We start from the raw sequence: 13096 nt of genomic DNA, 5'->3' as shown, positions 1-13096 counted from the left end.
TCTTGGGTCTGGAGTCTGAGCCCTGCGTTGGGCTCTGTGCTGAGAGTGTGGAGCCTGCTTTGGGATTATCTCTCACTCTCTCTCTGCCCCTCCCGTGCTCATGCTCTTTCTCAAAATAAATCAATGAACTTAAAAAAAAAAGAACGGCTTGAGACTCTACAACAAAAAGGTCCAACAGAACTTTCTGGGATGATGGAAATAAATGGTATGTGTGCCATTAACCACACGTGGTGCAGCTGATGCACAGAATTTATTTTGCTTTTCATTAACTTCCATTCCTACGGCCACATGTGACTGTGGCTACCATATTGGACAGCAGGGGACATCGGGGCCAGAGCATTCCCTGCTGCGGGGCTCACCTGTGCACTGCAGGATGCGAGGCGTCCCGGCCTCTGCCCGCTGGATGCCAGCAGCAACACTCGCTCTTCAGCTGCGACCCCCCAAACCTCTCCAGACACAGCCAAATGCCCCCCCGGGGGCAAAGCCACCCTCCCCCAGATGGACAACCATGGCCCTAGCGAGCAAGATGAAAATTCTGCACTTCTGCCCTTTCCCAGTTCTTCAAAGGCACTCTGAGAGGACGGCAAAGGGAAACATTCAGTGTTCGGGACCGGTCGGTCCCTGCCTGACCATATTTATCAACGTCTCCACGGGCACGGCAGACAAGTCCACGTCGGAAATTCTAACAGCAGCGCCATGGAGTTGAACAGGTTTTTCCTCTGCCTTTATAACATGTGTATACCAGCTCTGCTTTTCACATATGACACAGAAAAAAAATGTGTTGGGGCACCTGGGTGGCTCAGTCGGTGAAGCGTCCAACTCTTGATTTTGGCTCAGGTCTGATCTCACAGTTTGACCGTGTGAGGCCCCGCGTGAGCCCCACATGAGCCCCGCATGAGTCCTGGCTGGGGCTCTGCGGTGACAGCGTGGAGCCTCCTTGCGATTCTGTCTCCCCCTCTGTCTCTGCCCCTCCTCTGCTCACACTCTCTCTCAAAAATAGAAACATAAACCTACAAAACGTGTGGAAATACCGGACATTATGAAAAACACCAAAGTCTCCTGAAGGCGTCAGGCTTACTGCACACCGGACTCTCCAACCAACAAGTGCTCAGGGAAAGCACAGCCCTCATGGGCAGATGCCCGGAGGGAAGGCACACACCACCGCTGGGCCTGGACCACGGGGACAGAGGACAGTCCGCACCTGCGGCACATCCCCTTTGCTCCTGGAGAACAGGGCACCCCCGCCCCGACCCCAAGTTAAAAATCCACGTGGCCCCTGGAGCTGTGGGTTGTCCCCCATGGGGTCCAGACACCGCCCACACCGCCCAGGAAAGACACCAGGGACACCTCCCGCGGGAGCCCAGGGAAGGGCAGGCGCGGGGCCAGGGCCCTACCTGGTGGAACTCTCGTCCTGGACCAGCAGGGGAGGTCTGTCCGTGAGCTTCTGCGGGGCGAACTGGGGCGAAGGGGAGCGAGAAGTCTCCATGGCGGCCGGGCGCGGGGCCCGCAGCGAGGAAGGGAGCGGGGCTTGGCGCTCAGGCCCGGCCCGGTGCCCGTCTACATGCCTCCCCGCGCACTCGCCGTCTTCGGGCCTTTGGCCGAGGGCCGGGCGGGGGGCGCACGCGTCCGGGGCCTCGGGGGACGGCGGGGGCCCGCTGGGGGTGCCGCCGGCCAGGCCCCCCAACTGCCCGGGCTCACGCTTGGGCGGCGGTGGCGGCGGCGGCCTCCGCGGGGCTGGCTGCTTGGGGACGGGCGCGGCGCTCAAGGGCCTGGGCTCCTGCCCGCGGGTGTGCGGGGCCGAGGGCGCGCCCTCCGAGGATCTGTAGTCTCGAGGGAGGGTCCCCGCTCGGCCGCGGGCCTCCGGGGGCACCTCCGGAGCCCCCCAGGCGGGAGACGGCTGACCGAGCTGGGCCAGCGTCCGGGAGTCCTGCTGTCCTGCCGCACCGCTTGCCGGCCGTCGGACATCTGCTTGTCTACAGGGAGAAAGTGTACAAGTGAGCGCACGATGCCAAGCCGCATCTCTCCAAACCGGACTAGATCCAGATCTCGATGACCTTCTTAACTCATTTTCGGTAATGAAAGCCAGATACGTTTTCCCACACCTGTCCCCGCCGTTCGTGACGCGAGGTATCCAGTCCAAGCACACACAGGAGGCTGCATGTTGCTACCTCACGTAACAGGACGGGAAATACTAAAATCACACGCACACACTTAAGGTACAGACGTGTACTTGCAGACACAAGTTGCATTGTGGGGCAAGAAAATTCACTATTTATTTATTTATAAAGGTTCAGACCTCTTAAAATTTTTTTTCAATGTTTATTTACTTTTGAGAGAGAGAAAAAGAGAGAGACAGAGACAGAGAGCGTGTGGGGGAGGGGCAGAGAGAGAGAGACACACACACACAGAATCCAAAGCAGGCTCCAGGCTCTGAGCTGTCAGCACGGAGCCTGACGTGGGGCTTCAACTCGGGAACCACGAGATCGCGACCTGAGCCCAAGTCAGATGCTTAACGGACTGAGCTACCCAGGAGTCCCCTTTACACATTTTTAAAAACAACACTGGTGAAAAATCTCATATGGCTATATTTAGAAATATTTGTTTCTTGATGTAACAGTATTTTTATGTGGCTTATTTAGGAAAATTGCCATTTACAAAAAGGCATAGAGCTTTCTAACATGAGCCTCAAATCAATTTATGAATAAAGCCTTTAAAATCAGTAGTATATTATTTTTCTCCTAAAGTTTTATTTATTTTGAGAGAGACAGAGGCAGCGTGAGTAGGGAAGGGGTAGAGAGAGAGGTAGACAGAGAGAATCCCCAGCAGGCTCCATGCTGCCTGCGTGGAGTGTGATGCGGGGCTTGAACTCACAAAGCCGTGAGATCATGACCCGACCCAAAAGGAAGCGTTGGACGCTTAACCGATGGAGCCACCCATGCACCCCAATCAGTCGTATATTATTAAAAAGGAGAAAAACATGGGGCACCTGGGTGGCTCAGTTGGTTGACCGTCCCACCCTTGATCCCTCGATTTTGGCTCAGGTCGTGATCCCAGGGTCAAAGGATCGAGCCCCACGTTGGGCTCTGTGCTGAGTGTGGAGTCTGCTTAAGAGTCTGTCTCTCTCTCTCTCACTCTCGCTCTCTCTCCCTCTGCCCCCTCCCCCACTCATGCTCTCTCTCTCTCTCTCAAATAAAATTTAAAACAAGAGACAAAAACAAAGACTTTGGGCGCTGCAGTGGCTCACTGATCATTCCATACTGCTACCCGTTCCCAGCTCTACCGCCACATTCGATGCACATACGCGTGTGCTCAGTACGCACAGACGCACACACAGGAAGGTCTCCGCAAAACCCGGACGGAGGCACACGCTCCAAGCACGTTTCTCTGCGCTGCAAGCAGCGCTCACTCACGGGCTAAGCACTCTCAACTCTGTGACAGAGCAGCCTGCCATGCCTTTGCCAGCACAGTTCCTTCCAACCTGACACAGTAAGAAAAGGAGCCTCTGAAGGACCGTTCCATTCAGGGAAGAGCAATTTGGCATTGACGAGATCACCTCAGAGCTGTTAAAGCAAACTCTAACGAGGGCAGCACGGGGGGAACCAGAAGACAGAGCACCGGTGCCCGTAAGTGACGTCCCCCTCTAACAAGCTAGGTAAGGCTTTCCCCCTCATTCCAGCACCCCCTTGGGGCCCAGGAGCGAGCCTGCCTCCTGGGATGTGATGCCCGGCCTGGGTGTTATGGATGCCCCAACCCCAGCCAGGCTGCTGCACGACAAAGTCCAGTGCCCGGCGCGTGTCCCTCTGACCGTGTCCCTCGGGGAAAGGGCCCCTCAGCTTCAGTGGATGCTCTGGAGGAGAACCCTGACCATGCCCAAGTCCCTCCCCTTCCCGTCGTCAGCCAGCCGGGGGCGGCTCCCCACCTTGTGCTGCCGTGAGCACAGCCACACACGGCTGGCCCCGGCCGCACCTAGAAGCTGGAAGCCGTCCACATCTGGGAGAAGTCCGAAGAGCTCAAGTCCCACAGGGGCCCTGAGAGAGGGCGGGTGTGGTCTCTGCTTTCAAGACGCTGAAGACACGGCCTCGGCTTCGAAGATGCACGGTGACAAAACAGCCAAGCAAAAGAGCTTAAAATATTAACCCAGCTTCAGAAAGTTAGATATGCAAGAAAAACATACATACTAGCTACACACTAAGAGAAACTAGAAGTTTTCAAAATAACTTTTTAATAAAAACGATTTTTTTAGATGTTTATTTTTGAGAGACAGAGAGTGAGCAGGGGAGAGGCAGAGAGGGAGGGAGACACAGAATCCGAAGCAGGTTCCAGGCTCTGAGGTCAGCACAGACCCCGACGCGGGGCTCCAACTCACAAACCATGAGATCATGATTTCAGCTGAAATCAGACGCTGAACTGACTGAGCCACCAAGGCACCTCGGAGCCCTTCCTTTTTAAATGTTGAAAAAATTTTCAAGGATAGGGGCTCCTGGGTGGCTCAGTTGGTTGAGTGTCCAACTTCAGCTCATGTCATGACCTCATGGCTCATGAGTTTGAGCCCGCATCGGGCTCTATGCTGACAGCTCGGAACCCAGAGCCTGTGTCTCCCGATTCTGTCTCCCTCTCTCTCTCTGCCCCGAACCCACTCGCATTCTCTGTCTCTCTTAAAAATAAACATTTAAAAAAATTTTTAAAAATTTTCAAGGATAAAGTCAATGGTGATAGAAATGGTGATAGAAAGATCCACACAGAGTAAGAAAATAAGAAGTCTTAAGGATTTGCCAGCAAAGGCACCTAACCATTTAGCTCCTAGGAATGCCTGGAACAGTGAGTCAAGCCATACAAAGGAACATTTAAAAGGCAGCTGCATTCCAGACTCCCAGCAATTGATATGCAGCTCAGGTCACTCACTGTCATGCAGAACATGCTAATGACACGTTATCAAGGAGAAGGCTGCTCCAGGAGGAGGCTCCCAGGACACCTGCAACCCCTGGGCAGGTGGGAGCCCAGCGCCTGGGTCTGAGGCAGGGCAGCAAAGCAAAACCAACCTCATCTGGATTCTCTCTCTGCCCCTCCCCTGCTGGTGTGCACTCTCTCTCTCTCCTAAAATAAATAAATAGACTTTAAAATAAAAGCTGACGGGTGCCGGGGTAGCTTAGTCAAGTCAGCATCTGACTCTTGATTTCAGCTGAGTTCATGATCTCATGGTCGTGGGTTTGAGACCCAAGTCCGGCCCAGCACTGATAGCATGCAGTCTGCTTGGGATTCTCTCTCCCCCCAGCGCCTGGCTGTTTTCTCCTCTGCCTGCTGCCATGAAAGGTCCGAGGCAGGGCAGCGAAGCAAAACAAACCTCATCTGAAGAGGAACCCCCACCCCCCGCCCCGCCCCAAGGCCACATAAATGCTGCTCAGGACCCCAGACACCCTGTGATAGGGGCAGAAATGACCAGAAGTCCAAAAGGAGAAAGACTATATACAGACACATACATACATACACACACACACACCAAATGCCCAGGGAATCCCATCAACACCGGTATTATTCAAATCTACGTTGTTGATTTGGGGATGCGGCCGGTCAGCCCCATGTCTAACTGTGCTTTCTAGATCCGAGAAGTGACGGTTTTATTTCCAGGTTCTTTCTGCTCGTGATGAGCCCTGTTGTGGCCCTGGGTTCCTCTCTCTGGGCCACAGGTTTCTGTTCCGTCTCACACAGGCCCTCTGCTCCTGGTCACCCGTAGCCCAGGACTGCTCTCACTCTCCAATGCTTGCGTGGTTCACAGTCTCCACTCGCCTCACTGGCCTATAAGCGCCTCCACGGAGGGCAGGAGACCAGGCTATCTTCTTGAAGCCTCACAAGCAAATATTGCATGCACCATGGCACACGGTCACCCAAACATCAACGTACAAATGCATCTGCTGCTTTCAGTCACTGTGCACAATGGTAAGGAGCAAGGCTGTGTTGCTTTCCTTCCTCCCTTCCTCCCTCCCCTTTCTTTTATGTTTATTTTTTATTCTTGAGGGGGGGAGGGAGGAAGGGGGGGGAGGGGGAGAGAGAGAGAGAGAGAGAGAGAGAGAGAGAGAGAGAGAGAGAGAACAAGTGGGGGAGGGGCAGAAAGAGAGGGAGACACAGAATCCAAAGCAGGCTCCAGGCTCTGACCTGTCAGCGCAGAGCCGGATGTGGGGCTCGAACTCACAAACTGTGAGATCATGACATGAGCCGAAGTCGGACGCTTAACCGACTGAGCCACCCAGGTACCCCATTTCTTTTCTTTTCTTTTTTTTTTCTTTTCTTTTTTCTTTTCTTTTCTTTTTTTTTAAAGTTTACTTATTTACTTTGAGAGAGAGAGAGAGAAAGAGAGAGAGAAAGAGAAAAGAGAGAGAAAGAGAAAAGAGAAAGAGAGAGAGAGAAAGACAGCAAGCTGGGGAGGGACAGAGAATCCCAAGCAGGCTTCACACTGTCAGCTCGGTGCCTGACGCAGGGCTCGAACTCACAAACTGTGAGATCATGACCTGAGCCCAAATCAAGAGTCGGATGCTTCACGGGCTGAGTCACCCAGGCGCCCTGCGAGGCTGCATTTTCTGAGACGCAGCCAGTCAGGTTCTCAGAGAAATAACTTTGCAGGTGAACATTCCCATCATAAGTGAACATTTTTAGACTGCTCTGCAATCACTAATTAATTCAGCACTGCTTTGCAAGTAGGGTTAACCATTGTCTCCATCAAGGAAAAGAGAAACATTTCTAGCTCTCGGATGACTTACGTGACGCGTACCACAGGGTCCTCCTTTCCTATGTACTTAGAGGGACAATGAGAGGAGAGGGACACACGGTCACTTGTGACCTGGACACACATTTCCTGCTCACGGCTCTTCCTCCTGATGCACTTCAGTGTCTGAGGCCATGGTGAGGCTCTGGCCCACATTTCATTTGGGGTTTCGCTAGGCAGACGCTTCCCATCACAGCACCATTTACCAGCTGTGTGACATCGGCAAGAGACAGTGTGTCACCAAGCCTCATTTCCTCACCATGGGATACCGCGGGGGGAGGGGAGCCACGCGAGGCAGAGGCGGCAGAGCCCCCCGCGCGGCGGGATCCATGTGGCGGCCCCCACCGGCCACACGCTGCGCGGAGCCCCCAACGGGAGAGTGCCCCGTGTGGCGGAGCAGACCCGAACGCAGGTCTCCGCGGCAGCACCGCGTACCCCCCGCCCACGCCACGCCACAGCGCGGCACGGCGAGGCAGGGCCGCCCAGGCCTCCACCTGGGGAAGGGCATCCCCGTGGCAGCTGCTCCGGGGCGCTTACGGTACCGCCACAATCCCGTGGGATGGAACTGCCCAAGTGAACGACGGGGAGAGACAGAGCAACCTTCCGGTGGAAGACAACACTCGGGTGTTTCCTCCTTTCATTTCAATATTGCGAAAAATGCTAACTCCCACCGTTCACAAAGCCAGCCCGCCGCCGACGCCAGCGACGGACAGGGTGGCTGGCGTACCGGAGACGGTTCAAGAGCAGTACTTGCGAGTGTATGTGGCAAAGCCAGGTCTGCACGGGACAAAATGACTCCACAGGCCAACCGGGTAGGACTCGGAAGTGCTGCCTTCCAGGCAGAGACAGGCCTCCCAGAAGCGGTGGAGGTCGACATTCACAGTTTTAGGTGGCACACATCCATTGCCTGCGGGTATGGAGGACGGCGATTTTGCGAAGGCTGGAACCGTTTATTAGAAATCACAGCTTCTCTCCCTGTATCTGCACGGAACACCACCAGGCAGGCTGTCTCAAGAAGAACACTGCCACCGGACATTCAGACGAGCCAGGTGGCTGGACAGACACGGGACGCTCACGCCACAAGTACAAGTCTCCGGAACGAGTCCCTGGTGTCTCCGCTGATCTTTGTGTGCCCCAGGGAACTCCCAGCACACACACATGGCCGCAGTGAAGCACACGCAGGAAGGTCTTCTGTCTACACAGCACCCCTCAGGGCCAAACAAGGTGGGAAAAGGTGACGATGATGGGCAAGGCATGGAAGCGAAAGAGGCAATCGACCGATTCACTGATGAACGGACGGAAACGACTAGAAACGTCTCCAACAGCATGAACACCCAGGGATAATGGCACCACCCACTCTTTCCTTGGAAATGCCAGACTACCACAGGATTTCCCAGATGGTGAGCCCCTGGAGGCTAAAGGCTGTCTGGCTGTCGTATCCCAGTTTCCGAGTATGCAAACGACATCTACCAAATGCATGGACAGGTACACTAGTGATGAGGGAGAGAGCGGTTTCCATGAGTCCTGTCCCAATTCCGTGTCTCGCAGAATCACCTTCTGGGAGGGGAGGGGCGCTGAAATCGTTTTCAATCCAGTCATCTCTTTACTGCAACGTCTCCACTAAAGTTATTCCCTCTGCGTCAGACCCAAAGAGGCTCTCTCTTCTGTGATTCTAATGCCACATGGGGAAAGAAATCACTTTAGAAAATCAGATGAATGTTACTTCTTCATTATCTTAACAGATGGATAAAAAGACTTGCTTCCTTTGGGTTTTGTTTTTTACTTGCAGGAATTTGGGTGGTAAATAGGAATGAAGCTGAATTGAGAGGGACTGGTAAGACGTTTGTAGTTAAGTGGAGGAGAACAGATTAATAGAGAGATTCCACACACACAGAGGATCCAAATCAGAACGTACAACAAGCACAGATTTCTTGAAGGACTAGTGTCCAATCACAGAAAATACTTAGATTTAGAGACTGCAGTCTGTGACCGCCCCTCAAGCATCCAACTCTGTGTTCAGAACACGTGTTTTGAATCTATTCCAGGCCTCTTTCATTTCTGTGGCTAGAGATACTTGTTCCTGGTTCCAAGATGTGACACTTGGAAATTTTTGTTTGTTTTAATGTGTTCATTTCATTTATTTTTGAGAGAGAGAGAGAGCGCGAGAGGGCGCATGAGTGGGGGGAGCACAGAGAGGGGGACAGAGGATCTGAAGCAGGCTCTATGCTGACAGTAGACAGCCCGACATGGGGCTCAAACTCACGAACCGTGAGATCATGATCTGATGATCTGAGTCAAAGTCAAACAAACACTTAACCTACTCAGCCACCCAGGCACCCCTGAAAATTGATGAATTGTTTTGTTTTGATTGAACCAAAATCAGGCAAATTCTCTCTGCCAATGAAAGCTCCAGACCAGTGAGAAACAGGCACAAATGGACTAAAGATGACATTTTCACGTGCTCGGTTAGCAAAGTTTTCTTCAGGCATTCCGTTATCAGCTTTCCTAAAAATACGTTCTGTGCAAAGTTCAAAGTGGGCAAGCCCGATCCGAACTGCAAGGTTTTAGAACTAGCCGAACTGATCAAATCAAGATTTCAGGGGGAAGTGGGGCTGGCCAATGACACTGCTCCACTGCTGGCTATAGACTGCACTCACTGTGGTCTGCAGGCTTTAAGTAGGTGACCCGGCAGGGCACGATTAGTCTTCTGAAACCGCAGGACACAAGAGTGTGTGCCACAAGTCACCCCACAGTCTCAGCGCACCCTGCCGTCTCTTCTGATGGGTGTTTGGATCCCCTGGTCCAGCTGCACCTGCGGCCAGCCAGGACCCCACTCTCAGCATGGGTCAGCCCATGTCCGACCAGAAAATACCTGAAGCAGGACACACAATACAAACCACAAGAGATACAGTAAAAAGTTCTCTCTGCCTTCTGAGACCCTGGCAGCTCCTTCCGCAACTCATGGGAAGCTATTACCAGTTTGAAGCCTATCAAAGGAAACAGGGGAAATGTAATCAATGTCAGAGGCTTTCGACCCTCCCAGGCATGAGGTTACCCTGTCCATATTTCTTTCCAAGATGTGTAAAAAAGCAGCTTCCTGAACCCACCCCTCCAATTCTCAAGAACATTCTGAAGGAACGTAGGGGATGATGCTACAGAGATGCAAATCTAAGCTCTCCTCGAACTTACTCCAGGAGAAGCCAGCTCGGGGCAGAGGTAGGGGCTGATGAGGACACGTACGCCTGCAAATCTGTTATCTTAGCAAAAGCCTTCCTGGGAATCTGGATGTCAAGCCAGTGCTGAGAATCTCTGCTTTATGGGACCCTCCCCTCCCAAATTCCTTCTCTCCCCTTGTTCTAACCACTTGATCTGAGTATTACAAACTATGCCTGAAGCTTTAATCCTTGGCTTGGCATGTCCCTTCGAAACCAGACGATCATCCTCTGAAGACACAGTGAGATTAAGTACCCCTTGGTACCAGCCTTGGAGGGATAAAGCCTTGATGTTTCATTCTCCACCAAGAAAGGCTTCTCAAACCCTGGGCCCAGGGGATTTGGGCCTTGGCCTGTAGTTTGTCAAACCCTGCTCTAAAAGGCAAGGCAGATATTAATTTCTAAACAATTTTAACTCCTTTTGCTAAGTACTATGAAGAGAATGCCAAGGGAGAAAAGAGGAGAGACTTTACAGAGAGGGGGGCCTGCTGAGTTCCTCTAAAGCTATGATTTTATAACTGCAATGGCTCCTTTTTAGCTATTAGTGGGAGCAATGGTCTCTTGTGAACATCCTTGGGTGAACCATGGTGAATGTTGCAACCTGTCGCTGCAAATCATTAGAAGCAGTCAGAAGGAAAAATCAGGTTAGTATCGTATTATGGCAGACACTTCATTTACCTCAATAATAGTTTCGGGAACATCTAGGCTGCGTAAGTTTTTATTAGGTATGATATGTTCTTGATAAAAACTTAAAAGCTGCAAACATTAGGGCACAGGGAACAAGTGATACATGAATTTGGGTTTACCCTACATCTTGTGCCCTACATGTACAAGCTTTTCTCCTGAGCCACTTAAGTTTTTAAAAACACATGTTTGTATTCCTAGAAATCTAGCTATGGATCTGGGAAGTCTTGACATTATAGAACATCTCCACCTCTATTCCTCCCCACACCCCACCACAATTTTATCTTTTATTTTTATTTTGGGAGAGAGAGAGACAGAGAACACACACATGCATGCAAGAGGGGGAGGGGCAAAGGGAGGGAGAGAGAGAGAGAAAGAGAAGGAAGGAGGGAGGGAGGGAGGGAGGGAGAGAGAGAGAGAGAGAGAGAGAGAGAGAGAGAATCTTAAGCAGGCTTCAAGTTCAGTGCAGAGTCCGACTCAGAGCTCGATCCCATGACCACACCACAATCTTATCAAGGTATTGTTTACACACCATAAAATTCAAGCGATGGGAGGTTTGGGTAAATGTATAGAGTTGTGTATTCACCACCACAATCAAGTCAAAATACAACTGCACTGCCCCAGAAAGTTCCCTCTTGCTCTAAGGCACTTACTGCAGCCCTGACTGAAAACCCTGTAACGTAGTGTGTTTGTCTGCAAGGACAGCCAACTTTAGGCAGACGTAGAAGATTAAAATTCCTTAAAACTACAAGTCAGGGGTGCCTGGGTAGCTCAGTCAGTTAAATATCTGACTCCTGATTTCAGCTCAGGTCATGATCTCATGGTTCATGGGTTCAGGCCCTGCATCAGGCTCTGTGCTGACGGCGTGGAGCCTGCTTGGGATTCCTTCTCTTCCCTTCTCTGTCTGTCCTTCCCCCATTTATGCTCTCTCTCTCTCTCTCAAAATAAACTTTTGGGGGAAAAAAAACACCTACAAATCAAACCCTACTGAAATCATTGGGAAATGCCCATTTCAACAAATTTGAGAGTGAATCTATTCACGACTTGCACAAATTAATGTTCTGAAAGCAAAGCCACGTTGCAGTGACCTTTCCAGACTGTGAGCAAAGTATTCCATGGGAAGGATCAGCCACCCTGGGCCTTTCCACTCTTCTTCTGTCCTCCCCTTGTTGCATTTTACAAACATGCGTATGCTTTAGCCACCATTAGCATGGAAAGTAGATATGCCTGACCCTGTCCCCCAGAAACTTCTGGCTCCTCCTGCCACCACCACCAGATCAAGGCCAGACTGCATGCTTGATCTTGCAGGCTCCCTCTCATCCCTCCCAAGCCACCTGCCACTCCTCAGGGATGCATGTTCCTGCAACATACATTTTGGCCAAAGGCCCTCCCCTGCCATTTATGCCTCACGGTTTCCATATCTCTGCTTTGATCCACACTCTTCAGAATACGCCCCATGGACACCATTCCCATTTTCTTTAAGATCCAATCTTTTCCATGAAGCGTTTCCAGGACCTGTTTTTGTTTTTGTTTTGTTTTGAGAGAGACAGACAGAACGTAAGCAAGTGGGGGGGGGGCAGAGAGGGAGACACAGAATCTGAAGCAGGCTCCAGGCTCTGAGCAGTCAGCATAGAGCCCGATGCGGGGCTCAAACTCACGAACTGCAAGATCATGACCTGAGCTGAGGTCACATGCCCAACTGAGGAGCCATCCAGGTGCCCCCATTTCCAGGACCTGTTGACAAACAAGCCTTTCTTCTGATGAACCCCCATAAGGACTTAATCTTTACCTGTTTGTCCCCAAACTATACTCAATTTATCTGTATTATTTCCGTTGAATATCACTTCTCCTGGATACGGTGATAACACCCACTTCTGTCCGTAGGCCTAACGCAGTGCCCTGGCACAAGGCAGGCTTCAGCAAAGACTCAGTGAGGTAACAGGAAGAAAGGAGGGAGGGAGTAAGGGAGGAGAGGAAGCCAAGGCCGGCAGGCTGATTTTCTTGGGCCTTCTGACTACCTGACATCACAGTGTTTATTTCTGTAACCCTCCAAAATTCGTATGTTAAATCCTAACTCCCCCTCACCCAGGGGATAGTGTTAGGGGGTGGGACGTGGGGGAGGTAATTAGGGCATAAAGATGGAGCCCTCAGCAGTGGGAGAGTGCCCTTGTAAAAGAGACATGAGGGGCACCTGGGTGGTTCAGCTGGCTGACTGTCTGACTTCGGCTCAGGTCATGATCTCAAGGTTCCTGAGTTTGAGTCTTGCATCGGGCTCGCTGATATCAGTACGGAGCCTGCTTCTGATCCTCTGTCCCCCCCCTCACTTGTGCGCGCTCTCTTTCTCTCTTTAAAAAGAAAAAAAAAGAGAGAGAGAGACACAGGAAAGCGTTTGTGGCCCCTCTCTCTGCCCTCCACCACGTAAGGACACGGCAAGAACAGAGCT

At 51.9% G+C, this 13096-nt stretch overlaps 1 protein-coding gene across 1 annotated transcript in view; it reads right to left on the bottom strand.

The window, feature by feature from the left end:
• LOC122212856 (protein Shroom2-like) overlaps window positions 1-13096 on the bottom strand; it is a 76054-nt gene that overhangs the window by 14285 nt on the left and 48673 nt on the right. The window contains 1 exon segment of the mRNA XM_042926831.1: window positions 1395-1973. Coding sequence (XP_042782765.1) covers window positions 1395-1973 — 579 coding nt within the window.

Source organism: Panthera leo, assembly GCF_018350215.1.
Source record: "Panthera leo isolate Ple1 chromosome Y unlocalized genomic scaffold, P.leo_Ple1_pat1.1 chrY_random_Un_scaffold_81, whole genome shotgun sequence".
NCBI classification, from domain to species: Eukaryota; Metazoa; Chordata; class Mammalia; order Carnivora; family Felidae; genus Panthera; species Panthera leo.
Note: the sequence above shows the minus strand (reverse complement) of the source record. Positions and strands in the feature narration are given on the sequence as shown.